At 37.8% G+C, this 17936-nt stretch overlaps 2 protein-coding genes across 18 annotated transcripts in view; one reads left to right on the forward strand and one right to left on the reverse strand.

Moving 5' to 3' along the window:
- Ank2 (ankyrin 2) overlaps positions 1–17936 on the forward strand; it is an 842037-nt gene that overhangs the window by 203845 nt on the left and 620256 nt on the right. The window lies entirely within an intron of this gene.
- The window catches only part of Zgrf1 (zinc finger GRF-type containing 1), a 56360-nt gene that overhangs the window by 21280 nt on the left and 17144 nt on the right, over positions 1–17936 (reverse strand). For 5 of the 7 annotated variants that reach the window (XR_004772120.1, XM_027395670.2, XM_027395671.2 and 2 more), the window contains exons 8-16: positions 16183–16368; positions 13980–14103; positions 11407–12026; positions 10471–10609; positions 8979–9163; positions 6934–7130; positions 4529–4668; positions 2746–2889; positions 750–864 (exon numbers count right to left, since the gene is read on the reverse strand). Coding sequence is in view for 6 of the 7 variants with exons in the window: in XM_027395670.2 (XP_027251471.1) it covers positions 750–864; positions 2746–2889; positions 4529–4668; positions 6934–7130; positions 8979–9163; positions 10471–10609; positions 11407–12026; positions 13980–14103; positions 16183–16368 (1850 nt within the window). In the remaining variant the exon portion in view is untranslated. The remainder of the gene's footprint in view (positions 1–749; positions 865–2745; positions 2890–4528; positions 4669–6933; positions 7131–8978; positions 9164–10470; positions 10610–11406; positions 12027–13979; positions 14104–16182; positions 16369–17936) is intronic. The other 2 variants (XM_027395673.2, XM_027395674.2) reach the window with 2 other exon arrangements.

Consider the following 17936-nt stretch of genomic DNA (forward strand, 5'->3'; position numbering starts at 1 on the left):
GTTACTGCACTTTCAGTTACCATTTGGGCTGACTAATTTTTTTGTCAACTTGATACAAGCTCATGTCATCTGGGAAGAGGGAACCACAATCAAGAAAATACCTCCATCACATTGGTCCATGGGAAAATCTGTGGGGCATTTTCTTGAATAATGACTGATGAAGGAAGGTCCAGCCCACCTAGGCTGGGGCTGTGTTACAAAAAAAAGCAGACTGATGGGGCTGGAGAGATGGCTCAGAGGTTAAGAGCTCCGACTGCTCTTCCAGAGGTCCTGAGTTCATTACAAAAAAAAGCAGACTGATGGGGCTGGAGAGATGGCTCAGAGGTTAAGAGCTCCAACTGCTCTTCCAGAGGTCCTGAGTTCAATTCCCAGCAACCACATAGTGGCTCACAACCATCCGTTATGAGATCTGGTGCCCTCTTCTGGTGTGTAGATATACATGGAAGCAGAATGTTATATACATAATAAATAAATAAAATCTTTAAAAAAAAAAAAAAAAAAAGCAGACTGAGCAAGCCAGTAAGCTATGTTCCTCCATGGTCTCTGCTTCAGTTCCTGCTTCCAGGTTTCTGCACTGAGTTCTGCCCTGACTTCCCTTCATGAAAAACTATACATTGTAAAATGAAATAAACCCTTTACTCCCAAGCTGTTTCAGATTATCATGTTTACCACAACACTAGAAAACAAAAGAAAACAAAATAGGATACCATAATTTAATACCAATAATCCATAGATAAAAAATGACTTACATTGCTAACAGGTATGGCATTATTGGAAGAGTAGCTGGGTTAAAGTAATCCTGAATGTTTTGCAGAGTTGTCAGCTCTGTGCTGGCATTACAAACCAATAAGGCATGGACTGTTACTACAGAGAAAACACAGAAAATGAATATTAGATGTAAATAAAACCAACACAAACAAACTGATTAAATGTCCTTACAACTCAGGTTAGCTTCCAAACTAGTCAGATGACAGAAAATGAAATTTTCAGGACATGCAGGTATTACTATGCTCCCCACTCGTTGATTTTGAGTGTGAGCACTCAAAACTACATAACTGAAATCACACTTGGAACAATATAACGTAAATGAAAAACAAGGCTAGTGCAGGGCACTGCTTGACAGTAGCAACTCTCTTTAGTAACAGTGCTTATGCTCTGTGTAGAGGAGTGTTAATGCAGTTTTTAAACTTTCTTGTATTTCTTCCTCAATAATTTATTAAAGCATATGGAAAACAGAAAACTTCAATGCAAACATTGCTAAGAAAGCATCTGCAACAAACATAAAAATGTCCACAGGAAAAGTGACTAATTGTTAATTGGGCTCTTGTTGGATTCAAACTGGTTGAATATGTTTATTCAGTTAAAAAAAAAAAAAAAAGAACAGATCAGTTGAGTATGGTGGAGCACACCTTTAAATCCCAGAGGCAGGTAAATCACTGTGAGTTTGATGCCAGCCAGGTCTACATAATGAGACCCTGTCTCATTAAATAAATGAATAAATAAACAAAAGTTGAGGGAGGGGGCAAGTCATGCATGTCTATAACCCTAGCACTCCAGAAGCAGAAGCAGGATTTCTGTGAGTTCATGGCTAGCCTGGGTTCCACAGCAAGATCTTGTCTCAACCAAAAAGCAAGCAAAACAGACACATAAAAATAAATATATTTAAAAAGAGAATTTCTCAAAATAGCTTAGGTAACTCAAGATACAAACCATATTCTGCTGAATCTCAAATCTCTAAAGCCTTCTCAATGTAAAGATATACTGTTTACTAACACCAAGAAAATCAGAACTCATCTAAATAAAATTACATGAAAAAGGTTTCATATTCAATGCTTACATTTTTTTAAAAAAAATCAGGTATACAGTATATAAGATTCAATTTTCACCAAATACTAAGTGATGGTTCAAGATTTCTTTTTTTGCTTGCGTGCGTGCGTGCGTGCGTGTGTATAAGTGGTTTTTCTCCATGCTTGTATATGTATACTACATGCATGCCCGGTGTCCTTGTAGGTCAGAAGAGGGTGCCAGATCCTCATAACTGCTATTCCAGATAATTATTAGCCATCGTGTGGGTGCGGGGTCCTCTTCAGGGGCAATAATTGCTCTTAACCTGTGATACATCTCTCAAGCCCCTCAAGATTTCATTATGTTGTTAGAGAACTTGAACTGTAGAAATATTTACAAATTCAACTTTCATACATGTGTTAGTTTTTTTGTCAACTTGACACAAACCAGGAAGAAGTAACCTCAAACGAGAAAATACTAATACCTCCATCAGACTAGGCAAGCCTGCGGGGCATTTTCTGGGTTTATGATTGAAGTGAAAGGGCCCAGCCCACTGAAGGCAGTGCTACCTCTGGGCAGGTAACCCTGGGTTATCTAACAAAGTAGGCTGAACAAGCCACAGAGAACTAGTCAGTAAGCAGTGCACCTCTGTGATTTCTGCTTTCGTTCCTGCCTCATGTTCCTGTCTTGAACAACTGCCGTGGCTTCCCTTGATGATGGACTATAACCAGTAAGTCAAAATCGACCCTTTACTCCCCCATATTGCTGTTGGTCACTGTTTTGTTACAACAGAGAAACAATACATATTTTCAGGATCACACTGCACACAATACTAGAAACTGGAGATGGGTACTTTTCATGGGCTTTAACCAAACAATCCCACACATCACTCTTGCTCTCACTGCCTTTGTGTCCGTTGCTGTGTTTAAGTAGAAATTAGGCAGACATGATTATACTTACCATTAATGGGCCAATTAGAAGGGAAATAGCCTTTCAAAGGCAGCAGCTCCACTTCATTGACAGAAGATGGCCCAAAGAAGACACTGCATGCAATGAAGGTATCTAGTTTAAAGTCTAGGGTTTTTGAAATCACCCAAAGATCACCTGAAAGACAAAACATTTTCAAATTCCAACTTTGCTGAGGTAAGCTTGACCAAAACAAAAACAAAAAAGAACTACAGCTAGTTAGGATATTCAGCATGGCATTTGGGGGTGGTGGTAATAGGTACCGAACCCAGTACCTGAGCATGTTATGTACTCACTCCACCACTGCACTACAATTCCAGTCGCAACACATTTTGATGTTTTGTGTGATGATTCACACACAATGCTTCTTTAGCCTCTTGAGTCCTGGAGTGTACTACCCTACCCCATCCAGACCCTCAAAGTTTCCTTAATGGCTTAGTGCCTGAGAAATATATTTGTTCTGTTGGTTGTAGAATTCATTAGGCACCAGCTCAGTCTTTAAATAAAAAGATATGATACATGAGAAGATATTCACAATATACATGACTAACAAAGGAATAACATGAATACATAAACATCTTTTGTAAAAAGAACTGTTAAAAATCCAATAGTAAATTTTTAATCCAAGAGTGCTGGGATTAAAGGCATTTTGAAATCACTCGTGAACAGAGAAGTGCAAACTTAAAACTACAAGTTCAGGAGCTGGAGAGATGGCTCAGAGGTTAAGAGCACTGACTGTTCTTCCAGAGGTCGAGTTCAATTCCCAACAACCACATGGTAGCTCACAACCATACGTTATGAGATCTGGTGCCCTCTTCTGGTATGCAGATATACATGGAAGCAGAATGTTATATACATAATGAATAAATAAAAATCTTAAAAAACAAAACAAACAAAAAACTACAAGTAGGTTGATCCACAGGTTCTCCTGTACTATTACTACACTTGATAAAAAAACTACCATGGAAATCAGTTTGGAACTCTAAGATAAAGATATATGTTACATTCTCATGATCTATAATGCAACATTTCCATTTCCAAGATTATATCTCTCGTATATCTAAAAAAAAAAAAATTATATATATATATTATATATATATATATATATATATATAAGAATCCTTATAGCACATCAAGCTATGTAAGGACTGGTGTAGGAATAGCTCATGAATACCCAGTGGTGGTGGTGAACACCTTTAATCCCCAGCACTTGGGATTCAGAGGCATACAGGCGGATCTCTGTGAGTTTGAGGCCAGAATGGTCCACAGAGTGAGTTCCAGATCAGCCAGGACTGTTACGTTACACAGAGAAACCCTGTCTTGAAAACCAAAAGAAGAAAAAAAAAAAAAAAAAAAAAAGGTCATGAATGCTAGGTCATAGTGGCACACAGAGTTAAATTACTTTATTGTTTATATGGTATCAAGAATTTAGTATAACTTTCCAATAAAGGGACTTCTGGAATTAAATTTCTCAAAAACTCTGAAAATTTTTTGGTTTTGGTTTTTCGAGGCAGGGTTTCTCTGTATAGCCCTGGCTGTCCAGTTCACTCTGTAGACCACACTGGCCTCTACTCACTGTCTCCCAAGTGCTGGGATTAAAAACTCTAAAACTTTTAAGTATGCTTTTTAGAAATGATCTGCTATAGCACACTTTTCACTGTATGGCACTATTAAGTTATACTTTAGGAATTCTCTTTACTATAGAGGATTTGCAGAGTCATATGCTAACCAAGATCCTCAGCTGTGAGGAACTCAGTCATGAATCAGGTCTACCTACCTTTACTATAAGTTGAAGAGCTCTCTTTCCGACTCAGCTTAAGATAAATCTTACTTTTTGTTTCACTGTTAAATTCAGGATTTACAGTTGCAAACTTCTTTAGTTTACCATACTGTTTTCTCTGAAGATCAAATCCTTTCCTGAAAAATACAAAAAAAGAACAAAAAATAAAAGTGGCTTTGCGCAGCTAAGAGACAGCTCAGGTTAAGAACACTCCCTGTCAGCTCACAAACACTTGTCACTCCAGCTGCAAGAGACCCAATAGCCTCTCTAGCCTCCACAAGCATGTGCACATACATACAGTACCCATGAGTGTGCACATGTATACAATGCCCACAAACATGCACACACCATACATGCATAACATATGCATAAATTAAAATTATAAAAATCTTTAAAATGAATTTGAATATTAAGGAAGAATTATTTTAATTTTTAACATAGCATGTAACGGAAAGAACCAGACTCTTTAATGTTCATTTACTTTCACAGTTGTCATAAAATATAAATATATTCTATCAGCTGGGTGGTGGTGGCAGATACCTTTAATCCCAGCACTCAGGAGACAGAGGCAGGCAGATTTCTTTGAGTTCAAGGCCAGCTTGGTCTACAAAGTGAGTTCCAGGACAGGCTCCAAAGCTACAAAGAGAAACCCTGTCTTTTTAAAAAAAAAAAAAAAAAAGAGTGAGAGAGAATAATTCTGTCATCAGTTTTAACAATCACCAAGGCCAGGCCATGGTGGTGCATTCCTTTAATCCCAGCACTCAGGAGGCAGAGGCAGGTAAATCTCTATAGTTCAAGGCCAGCCTGGTCTATAAAGAGAGTTCCAGGACAGCCAGAGCTGTTACACAGAGAAACCCTGTCTCGAAAAACCAAAATAATAATCATCATCATTATCACCATCAAGACAGAAAAAAAATTTAGAAACTAGACCACATAAGTTTATATGGCAGTAAAATTAGAATAACAAATAATCTTAATTACCATCATCTTATACATTATTGTTTTGAGGAAATAATATTCACAAAGTCCTTGGAAAAGACCCTGGCATCTATTAAGCCTTCAATACGCTATTAAATTTCCTTGCAAACTGTCATTATGTTTAGTGAGCCCACTTTCATCCTATCAGCTCTATAATTAAGGCTTGGAATGGCCTATTCCTATACCGCTAAAGAATTATTGTGGTTTTATAAACAGGGTTTCCCCTAGGTTTGTGAATAGTCATGAATAGGAAGGAAGGGAGGAAGGGAGGGAGGGAGGAAAAAGAAACAAAACAAACTACATTTTTTGCCAGTTGTCCTGAAACTGTTGACATCATTTGATACTTAAGAGTGGACCAACAATTTTAAAGCTTTACTTTCACTTAAAGTTATCTCCTTGATACATACTTTCCCCATCAGTGGTGGTTTGAATGTAACTGACCCCCATCAACTCAGAGGGAGAGACACTGTTAGGAGGTGTGGCTTTGTTGGATTGGGAATGGCCTTGTTGAAGGAAGTGTGTCACTGTGGGGATGGGCTTTGATATTTCATGTAAAGGACCATGGGCCCTAAACTATGCGGTTTAAAGCCCACCTTTGTAAGCCTTTTTATGACCTTTAAGTTTTCGGCTTAAAGCCCAACCCTGTGAGCCTCCTGTACTTCTGTAACCCATAATTAGATACATTTGGCCAATCGAGAAAAGGCTGTGGGGCCTTCCTGCCTGCTGTTTCGAAGATACCGAAGATACCGCAAGAATGTTCCAGCCCCAGCAAAAACCAGACGTTCCTTCCTGCTATTCTCCCCCCCCCCCCCCCCCGCTTGCCTAACTTTCTCATTGCAGGGCTATTTAAGCCTGTCCCCTTGCTTCAATAAACGGAGACCTTGACAATTGCATAGATGGACTCTGGTCCTCTCTTTTGCGCCGCTTGGTCTCCTTCATTTCTCTCGCCCATGACTCTTTCAGGCAGCCCCCCTTCGGAACCCTGAATGACTGGACCCGAGACCGGGTCAGTTTCATATAAGCTCAAACCACACCCAGTGTCTCAGACATTTCCTGTTGTTTGCAGGATCAATATGTAGTTCTTTCCCCACTCTCAGCTCCTTCTCCAGCACCATCATCCTACATGCTGCTAAGTGCCACAATGATGATAATGGACTAAACCTCTGAACTGTAAGCCACTCAATTCAATGTCTTCCTTTATAAGAGTTGCCATGGCCATGGTGTCTCTTCTCAGCAATAGAAACCCTATGACACCATCTCAATTTTTTTTAAAACCATTGACAGGTTTGGAATGTAGCTTAGGAGAATGATAGCATAGCATCTGAAAGACTCTGTATCAACCCCAGAGGACCTGTTGGTAATTCTGTGAGGGTTACTATTCTCTGATATAATTACAGGAAATTTTATCGTACCATGAAACATACCTCAACAAAAGCTGGCATTCTTCATAGACTGGTACTTTTTGACTTCTTAAATACGAGCCTATACTCTTAACGTCATTAAAAACCATGTTGGGCTGAGACTCATCCTGTGATAACTGTCCTGGAGTCGCTTCCTCAAGCCACTTGAAAAATTTACATTGATTACCTTTGGGCCTATCACATGTATAAAAGAGACGACCCTAAAGGGGAAGAAGATATAAAGAATTTAAGGTACAGTGTTTGCCTAGCATGCATATTAGAATAGTGAAAAAAACTATTTCTGTTTTACTACTGCTTTATGCACTATATTTGTGTTTTATAAAGGCTGCCTGTTATTAATGTATTCCAAAAAAACCCAAATCACTTTCTTAAATTAAACAATAAGTTAAAATTATAAAGTACCTACTTGTCCATTTATTTTCTCTTTATATTATTCTGAGGACAAATCTTATTTGAGAGTTGGCTCAGCATTAATAGTACTTGACGCTCCTGCAGAGCACCCAGATTTGGTTTCCAGCAACCACATGACAGCTCATAACTACCTGTAATTACAGTTCTAGAGGATCCAGCACTCTCTTCTGGCCTCCGTGGGCTCCAGGTAAATATAAATATACATATACATATATTATATATATATTATATATATATATATATATATATATAATGTGTGTGTATACATGCAGACATTCACACATACACATTAAATAATAATAAATAAATCTTATTTTAAAACATATTTAAAAATTAACAATAAATTATAATTTTATTGTTTGCCAGTTAAGTGTTCACTAGACAACTTGACACAAACAACTACTAGCCATATCTGTGCATTTCTTTCTATATATGCACACAAACACACACACAGTTTTTCTTAAAACAAAATTCATAACATGGTGCATTTTATAGTTTGTGACCTGGTAGGGGATAGTCTTCTGTATATATGTTTCTCTTATTGGTTGATGAATAAAACACTGATTGGACAGGCAGAAAGACAGGTGGGGCTAGGGGACGAGGAGAATGCTGGGGAGAGAGGCACAGGTAGAGATGCCTTGTTGCCAAAGGAGTAACATGCCAGATTACGGGTAAGCCACAGCTTCGTGGCAATATATAGATTAACAGATATGGGTTAATAATTTAGGGAGAGCTAGCCAATAAGAAGCCCAAGCCATCAGCTAATAATTTCATAATTAATATAGTGTCCATGTGTTCATTTGGGGCTGAAGCAGCAGGACCTGGCAGGACAAGAAAACTCCACAACACCTAACCCTTTCAACAAACAACATATTAGCATGCAAACATACCATCAAATAATCCTGAAAACAAAGATTGTTAGTGGCTACGTATATAACTATGCTATTATTTATATTATTATCTCGGTTTTGAACCCCTCCCCCCTTTTTTTTTTTTTGGTGTTTTGAGACAGATTCTCTGGCTGTCCTGGAACTGGCTTTGTAAACCAGGCTCATCTTGAACTCACAGAGAACCTCTCCCTCCTGAGTGCTGGGTGTGTTAACACTGCCTGGCAGCTTTTGACTTTTGAAGGTCAAATTTATATATTCAACTAATAATGCATGAAAACAGTGAAATTATGTGATTGCTACTATAGGTATAAGCAGTTTTACAAATGAGTAAAGTGTTACTAACCCTCTTTGTGAAGCCTGCGATACATTAGGTTAGAATGCTTCTCTACTCACTTGGCCTTGTAGTTTTCACCCTTCATTTCTTTCAGTCTCATCTCAGCGTTTTCTAAGCCCTCGAGCAGATCCCTTTCTCAGTGCTGCCATGGTAGCTTAGGCACATCCTTCCTACCTTATATATGTAATTTTCTTCCCTGTATCAATTTCTATCCACTAGTATGCAATAAGTTCCTACATTCTTTGAAGCTTAACTTTAATTCATATTTTTGTATTCTGGAACACAATATCATCCATTTCATTAGAAAGTACTGAGAGCTTATTATGTTACTAATGCCACAACGAAAACTCACATCTCAAGTTTCCATAGTACCAAACTATTAGATAAGTATTGGGAGGAAGCAGAAGCCATACCTTATTTGGGCCTTCTCTTTTAACCATGACAAGTTTGGCAGCTTGATTATGATGGCAGGATAGTGAATTATTTTTTCCACTTTTTAGTGTCTCTCCTTTTGATGATATATAAAAGGACATGTCAACTTTGGAAAGTGCTTTGTACAACCTTTGTGCCAATCCAAACAGCAATATATTCAGATGCTCTACAAGAAAAAAAAAAGCTGAAAATTAAACGCAAAATTATTTCATATTTGTATCAAGTTCACTGTTTTCTTGCCAGTTTGAAAATAGACTTTAACAATCAACTGTAACACAATACTATAACATCCATTATTTTAAAGATTTGTTTTTATTTCCTGTGTGAGTGCCTGCATGTATGTAAGCACACACGTGTGTGCAGTGCTCAGAGAGGTCACAAGAGTTCGATCCCCTGGAGCTGGAGTTACAGATGGTTGTGCTTCCATGTGGGTGTCAGTAACTAAATCTGGGCCCTTTGCAAGAGCACTGAGTACTCTAAGCACTGAGCCAGCTCTCTAACAATCCCTCTTGTACTTTATTACTGTCTCAATTTTGCCAAATTAGAACAAAAACAAAACAAGAAACACAGCTTCACAGCCATCCAAATAATGCATTCAAGGCAAAACATTATTGTATTAAGCCCTTGTCTATCAGATTCTGTTATATTCCTTCTGAAAGTCATCAACACCTTTTATTATTGTTGCAAATTAACTGTATGTATAGTGGACTTCACTGTAACAGTCCTTTTATTTTTAAGGATTGTTATTTTTAATTATGTTCACATGTTTGTGTGTCTGTGTGTGTGGGTTTGTGAACATGACTTCAGTCCCCAAGGAGGCCACAGAGTATTGGCTCCCCTGGAGCAGAGTTACTGATAGTTATGAACATTTGACTGTGGGCTTATGGAATGGAACACAGGTCCTCTGCAAGAGCAGAAAGCACATTTAAAAGCTAAGCCATCACTCTAGCCCCTCACTGTAACATTTTAATACATATGTAAATGTTGTGCTTTTAGCAACCACATCATTTATTTATTTATCTTATTTTATTTTAGTTTTTGAGATAGTCTCACTATGTAAGTCTAAACTGATCTCAAAACTCAATCTCCTGCAGTCTCCTACATCTGGGATAACAGGCAGGCACTCTACACCTTGTAACAATCCATCTTTCAAATGGCAGGTTTTACTCTTACACCTCAAAGCACTCAGGCCTAAACATGTATCATACTTAAACATTTCCACTTATGTGTAATGGGCTCATTTGTTTCTATTTTAATAGATAAAAAGACATAATTTTAAAAATATTGCAATTTCCCACTTTTAAGCTCAATTTTGATCTAATATTAGAATAAAGTTACTGATAAGTTCTAGAGTAAACATAAGCAAAATACATCTCCAGAAGAGAATTTACTATAAGAATCCATAAAGTGTTATTCTTTTTTTAGTTTGAATACTCACACTAGGTTATCAGAATAAAAATATCACAGCCATACCTATGATAGAAGATGTAAAGGTCTGCTTATAGTGAATGGGAGACTGGAAAACAGCTGGTATGTGAACTTGCCTTTGAGGGAGATAAGCTGATATGATTTTCTGCCCACTTGGGAAGCATAGCTCAGACCCATTTATCTCCTGGGGGGAAAAAATCACCATTTACCAATAAATTGTTTTTCATATATAATGGAGAAAACATTAATTATACTTTTGATTTTCAGAACCCATGAAAATTGTCTTATGATCTAAAATAAAATACAAAATAAAGCCTGAATAGCTACATGAACGTTTAACTCTTAAATAGGCTAACTCTTCTCATTGGCCTCTTAATATGATTTTAATGTTTTACTACAAATGAATCACTTTATATTTCAATTTCTGTTGTAGCAAATTTTTACTAGAAGAATGTGCCTTATCTTAATAATTCAATCAAGATTGATTTGATAATCAAAAATAATCAGCCAGGAATGGTGGCACACACCTTTAATCTCAGTACTTGGGAGGCAAAGTAAGAAAATCTGTGAGTTCGAGGCCAGCCTGGTCTACGAAGTGAGCTCCATAAATCCTGTCTCAAAAAATAAAACATAAATATAAATAAAAAATCTTATACTTCTGAAAACCAGACATTGTAAAAACTTAGCAATACACAAAATAAAGACATGTACAAAATAAAAACAATCACAGATCAGTACTGGAAGGAGTAGCAGAAAGAGGAATAAGAGCTTATATTTATTAAATAACTTTTATATGCCCAATGGTGTGCCAAAGACTTTTAAATATATAATTCAACATTCATAATTACTAGGAAAAGTATAAAAAATAGCTATCTGATCAAAAAGTAAACTGTTCCCAAACAATTTGCTTATTCTTCTGTTGGAATTCAGACAGTAACTACTGGGTGAAAAACACATAGAGAGCCTGATGAGTTCCCTCACCTCTAAATCTTTGACTCTGGAGTTGTAACTGGCAGAGCTTCCTAACATAGCTTGAATTTCCTCAGTCTTGGAAGTGTGCCTTGAGTTCAGAGAAAGAGGTCTCTTTCTGGGAAGCAAGTCTTGACTGCTAAAGTCCTGTTGCTGTTGATAGAGCATGCCTTTCATCATCTGCAAGTGCACATGGTCCACAGAGCTCTCAGTCACAGCATCACCCCACCTCTCACTTGTGTGGCTAGACTGCATCCCAGAGACATCCTCAGCAAAGACGCCCTCTGTCACTTCACTGTCAATTCTGTTCAGAGCAGCTGAGTTGCACTGGAATGTGTTTTGATATTTCAGCCACTTGCTTTGTGTAGAATTCTTATGAAGCAATGAAACATCTCCTGGAGTCCCTTCTCTAGACCCTTCCCAGGAAGAAGTCTCACCCTGGTCCTTAGGTCCAAGGTTAAGGGAAAGGACTGATTCTTCACACAGGTTCAGCACAGACTCTCGAACATCATCATCAGTCACAAATGAACAAGAATCATCTGGTAGCAAAGCAATGAAAGGATCTGAGGCTCTACTTGCAAATGGAAACCTTTGAAGGTTCTTACTCTCCAGAAAACCACTGTTTTTCAATCCTGAAAGAAAACATAATGCTGACTCAATACAAATGTTTAACCAGTCATCACCCAGACTCCAGAAAACAGTGGGTACATGGGCAAGGGCAGAATGTTCTGACTTTCTGTGTAGAAAAAGATAACACAATTTTATTGCCCCCCAAATATTAAAGGCTCAAAATTTAATTTCTAGATCTGAAGACCTTTTTTTTTTTTTTTTTTTTTTTGGTTTTTCGAGACAGGGTTTCTCTGTGGCTTTGGAGGCTGTCCTGGAACTAGCTCTTGTAGACCAGGCTGGTCTCGAACTCACAGAGATCCACCTGCCTCTGCCTCCCGACTGCTGGGATTAAAGGCGTGCGCCACCAATGCCCGGCCTGAAGACCCTTTTAATGCTGCCAAGTGTAAGTTCTTCTCTTTTCTTCTACAGAACTGAAGTATCTAATTTAATTACTCATCATATTTACAGGACATCTAAGTTTTCAAAGCATTTAAATCTGAGCAAAGCTACATCACTTTCATTTTACAGATGAGGTAACAAAGGTCCAGAGATCACTGTGTCTGTCTATCAAGTGGCACAGTCAGAAAGAACACAGAATGAGTTGGTATCTGTTCACATTCCTTCTGTAGACAAATAGCTCACTTAATATGATGTGTTTGTAACTATGTTTAATTTATTATAGTTATGAATTTTACCTTTCACAACAAAAAAGTTTTTAGCTTTATATGTTAAATTAACCACATAGACGGAATAGTGAACTCACGACAGATTTTGACTGAATGAGTTTTATAATTCCTTCTTTCTAAAAGTAGCTATTGTAATAGACACTGCTGAAAGTGTAAAAAAAAAAAAGCAATAAATATCTACTGGATATATTAAAGTTTTTATCTAAAAATATACTTTATATTTTTAATATAAACAACTATATTTTTAATAAACAACCTATATATTTTAATAAACAACTATATATTTTAATAAACAACTATATATTTTAATAAACAACCTATACTTTATAGGGAATAAATTTTGATGATCATTTGGGAAGTAGCAGAGCAGTAAGTGAGCCAATGAATATTCTTTGATTGTGTTATATTAGAATCCAACAGTCTAATTAAGCAACAGTGATAGAAATTAAAACTCCATCATAGAACTAAAGATTCACACCCACATCAGAGGATGTACTCCCCTCATACAAACTCTTCCACATCCTTTCTTTTCCCCCAAGTAGCCCCAGTTAGCCTTTACCAATCCTCCTGCCATGTCTCGTGAGTGCTGGGATTACAAGAATACTACCTCACACCCATTCCCCACCCCATTCACATTTCTTACCCTCCCTCTTTTTCTCCAACCTTCAACCAGACACAACCATAAAGCCAACTCCAAGTCAACTGCTGATTCACATTAAATGTTTTTCTTTTTCATACTAATCATCAATTCACAACCAAAAAAACCACCAATCACATATAACTTTGCCTGTCACCCAACCTAACTTCAGACTAAGAAAATCACATAAACGAAAGTATAAGGAAAAAGAGAAGTTAGTGGGAAGAGATCCTATCAAACAATATACTTTTCAAGAAGCAGAAAATGGCTTATAAATCAAAATGGATGTAAATACTTGAGGCCTGAGAACAATGATGGATGGCATCAGCCACTGAGGAGTTCCTGATATAGACAGTCTCCCAAAGCAAAATGAGATGAAGTAATGCCAAGGTCAACTATGGTGCTGATGAGACATTTGCTATGAGCTACTTCATAGCAAGATAGAAAGAGGAGCCAAGTGTTGGCGTTTTAGCTACAATAAGTCCTTCAACAGTAGAGACACTTTTGGAGGCAGTGAAGAGATAGCAGAGGAGGGAACTAGAGAAGAAATGCAATTGGAACAGCATCCATGACAGAAAAAGAGACAGTGGGTTCCCTGACACTTCTAGCTCAGTAACCCTCTCAAAGATAAAAGCAGAGAAAATGAAGATCACCAGGGAAAGTCCTTGCTTTCAGAGACTCCTCAGAGAACTCAAGCACAGAGTCTTCATTTCTTGTGTCGAAAGAAAAAGTAGGTGCAGGGCTCGATGCAGAGATTTTTTGTTCTGGTGAAATCACCTGTCCAGAAAAGAGAAAATCACTAACTAAAATGTTCTTAGCACATCCTTTTCTATTAGTTTGAATTCTAATAATCTCTATTCTAGAAGTAACTAATCTAAGCACATTAGGACCAAAGAACTATAACACTTAGAACAAAAAGGACAGGCTAAGAAAAACTTACTAACATAAACAATAATTTTAAGTACAAAAAAGATTAGGACTTATTGTGAAGTGGGTGGCATTCTGATTTGAACCGATTCCATTATGAGGACTTAGTTTTGAAGGTTAACTTCCATTCTAAGGGCTCAACTCAAGTCCCATTTCATGTATGGACCATGCAACTATATTCCTGCATACGCAAGATCTGAGCAGTGTTATGTTTTTGGACTTAGGGTTACACATAGCTGATAAATATTTCAAGCTATTCCTTCAGGGACCTTTTAAACATATTCAGATCTGAATGGCCATATAATTAACTCACTGCTATTCTCACTAGAACAGCATTTAAGTTGTGCTGCAGCTTTTCCCCAAAATCAAAACCTACTGACTGTCACACTCAATACTGTTCTAGTTTGCCTTTTGTTGCTATCATTAACACCACGACCAAAAGCAACTAAAGAGAGGAACAGTAAAGTTAACAGTAAAGAACTGCCAAGCATTCTGGAGACAGAGGCAGGCAGATCTCTGTGAGTTCAGGGTTAACCTGGTCTACACAGTGAGTGAGGCCAGCCAGAACTACATTGTGAGACCCTGATTCAAAAAACAAAACAAGGGGCTGGAGAGATGGCTTAGCAATTAAAAGCAATATTTGTTCTTTAGTTCCTAGCACTGATAAGACAGTTCACAACTATCCAGTTTCAGGGAATCCAATGCTCTCTCTAGTTTACCAGAGCACCAGACATGCACATGGTACACAGACATACATACAGGTAAAACACCTATCACATAAAAGAAAATTTTAAGCATTCCACCCTGTTCCCCTAGTACACTCTCCACAACTGGCCAGAGTTGTTTCTAAAAGTTAGGCTCAATCACTTTTCTTCATTGATCTAAACTCTCTAATCCCCCAGTCTCTTTTAATGTACATGACTACTCTGTGCTATCATACATGGCCCTACCTGACAGGCCCCTTGCCTGCAATCTGACCTCACTTCTGTTAACTTTCCTTGTCCCTCATTCACTCCTCCTCACTATTCTATAAATTGACCAACTGTCTCTTGTCATAAATTCCTTTCCTTCCAGATACTGCCATGGTATTCTCATCTCTACTTCAATGTTACCTTATCAGAGAATACTGACTTTACTTACATAGGACAGAACTCCAGCCCAACCGTACTGCCACCGCTTGCATAGCTATATCCTTACTTGGAGGACTTAAGCCCATCTAGGTACTGTGTATATATCTGTTTTCTGGTCTCATTTCATTAGCATGGATGTTTTATGAGGACAAGAATTTGCCTCATTTATTCACAGGCCAGACTAGCCTTAACTCTAAACAGAGATTTCTTCAAATATTATATAAATTTTGTATATTAAATACACAAATGGCTAACAGACTATGAAATGATGTTCAGCAATGTACACAAGTACACAAATTTATTCCTCTTTTGTTCCTTGACTACCTAGAACTCTCTATTACAGCCAGGCTAGCCTTAACAGAAATTTTTCTGCTTCAGCCTCTCAAAGGCTGGAATTTACAGTCAAACCCATTACATGCAACAAATTTCTATTTCAGTAATTCAAGCAATAGTGACCACAAATTTTAATATTATGAAGAGTGGGAAATAGTATAGACTTAGCAACACAGAAGAAAAGCAAGCCAAGGTACTTAGGAGAGGAAAGATTAATACTATGTAAGCTGATTTACCCCAATAACTGTAGAAAAGCTCAAAACCTGGCACTGCTGAAAGCAGGATAGAATGGAAAATTAAAAACATGCCAACAAATCAGAAAGCACGTGTGCCTAGTGTACACTGACTAGAGCCATTATAGTTCTTGTCAATTTATCCTTGGACTCCTTTTCTATAAGGATTTACAAAATTTAGTACTGACAAAAAGAAAACTTGGTAAAAATACAACTATAAACATGACTTTTACCTGCAAGAAGTCAGTCTGCATACAAGTGTTAGGCAACTCTGATGTCCAAACAGGAGTACGTGTCATGAAGTTTTCATATTCAACACTATCTGGAAACTGACTGCATCCTAGCTGTATGCTGTGTCCTCTGACCATTACATCACTAGTGGCCGATCCTTTCACCTGATGTCCTTGAAACTCAACAGGCTATAGGTAAATTATTAAAAATAAGAACTTCATAAGCATATGACATATATACATAATGTACACATATAGGAATGTTCCTCCTTATTGTATACTAAGCCCTTTGAGTGCATAGATGTTTTTGCTTCATCTAAGAATCACCACCATATCATACAGAAAGCAATCAATAAAATAGAAGAGAGGAAATGAAGCTTTTGCTTTGCTTGAGAGGTCTGTACAGTCAGACTTAACTATGTGGCAGCCAGTGGGATCTCTGCAGCCCTTCTACTCTCAAGAGTGACTGCAATGCAGACTTCCTCCCTCAGAGACTTCATGCCAGCCATGTGCTGTTTTCAGGGTTCAAATGGCTTCCTCTGCTGCCCCCTTGAGGATTTTAGCATTTAACTCCACACAGGGTTTAAACAAAACCCACCCAGGATACAGGGAAAATAAAATAGCTAAAAGGGCCAAAAGAATGCCTTAACGGATTTATTTCTAATGGATGGATGAATTAAAAAAAGGATAACTATAGATACTCTGAATCTACTGTTATTTAGGAATAAAGATCCTAAAGCTCATTTGAAAGACAATCAAATCTAAATGCCTTTTTAGACAGCTTCAGTTTAGAAAATGCAATATATTATAGTAACTGATGGGCATATACTGCATTCATAGCTTGGTAATAAACCGCTAAGTTACTATGGCATACATATCATTCAGTGCAAGTATTCAACAAATAGACTGTCATGCATTTGTTTGGGCCAATAATAAAGTTTAAAAATTACTTTATTGTGAGGGGAATTATAAATCAAGAGTTTGGGCCCTTCTTTTCTGTTGCAATTCTAGTATAATTTACAGAACATTCTTGTGTTGGCTAGTTTCATGCCAACTTGACACCTGCTAGATTCATCAGACAAGAGGGAGCCTCAACTGAGAAAATGTCTCTATAAGACTGTACTGTAAACAAGTTTGTAGGGCATTTTCTTAATTATTAATTGATGAGGAAGGGCCCAGCCTATGGTGTTTTAGGGAGGATTGTGGAAGGACTTTGGAACTTTGGACTAGAAAAGGCATTGAGTGTTCAAACCTCAATGGGAAATGCTCCACTGAGCATGGAAAATAAGAATCTTGAGAGCAGTGTAGGCTGTGATTAACAAGACTAGAACCACTAAGTAAAAATAAAACCTTTGTTTTGCTGGGACAATGGGTGCCGGTCAGCTAGGACTGAAGTATCACCTGTGTTTAAGAAACCAACATCACTGAGGTGAAATCTTCTGGGAAATAGTTCTCAGGTCAGCACATGCAAGCTGTTGTTCCAGAGGTGGGCCAAAGCTGTAGCTTGTGCTGGCAACTGAATTCTATAGTGTAAGAGTCACCCAAGTGGTAATGGTTGTGAGGGCATGAAGCAACTGAGGCTTGGCAATGTGAGGCCAGAAGAGGCCACTGGTGAAGATGCACCCTCAGCAGCAGTTGAAGGCCCAGGATTAAAGAGGCCATTAAAGAGAAGGGACAGGCTATTGATTAAAGTGCAATTCAGTTGCTACAAGAGACTCCAGAACTTTGGAGATGCCAGTACTATGGGATGACCACCA

The sequence above is a fragment of the Cricetulus griseus genome (assembly GCF_003668045.3).
Source record: "Cricetulus griseus strain 17A/GY chromosome 1 unlocalized genomic scaffold, alternate assembly CriGri-PICRH-1.0 chr1_0, whole genome shotgun sequence".
NCBI lineage: Eukaryota > Metazoa > Chordata > Mammalia > Rodentia > Cricetidae > Cricetulus > Cricetulus griseus.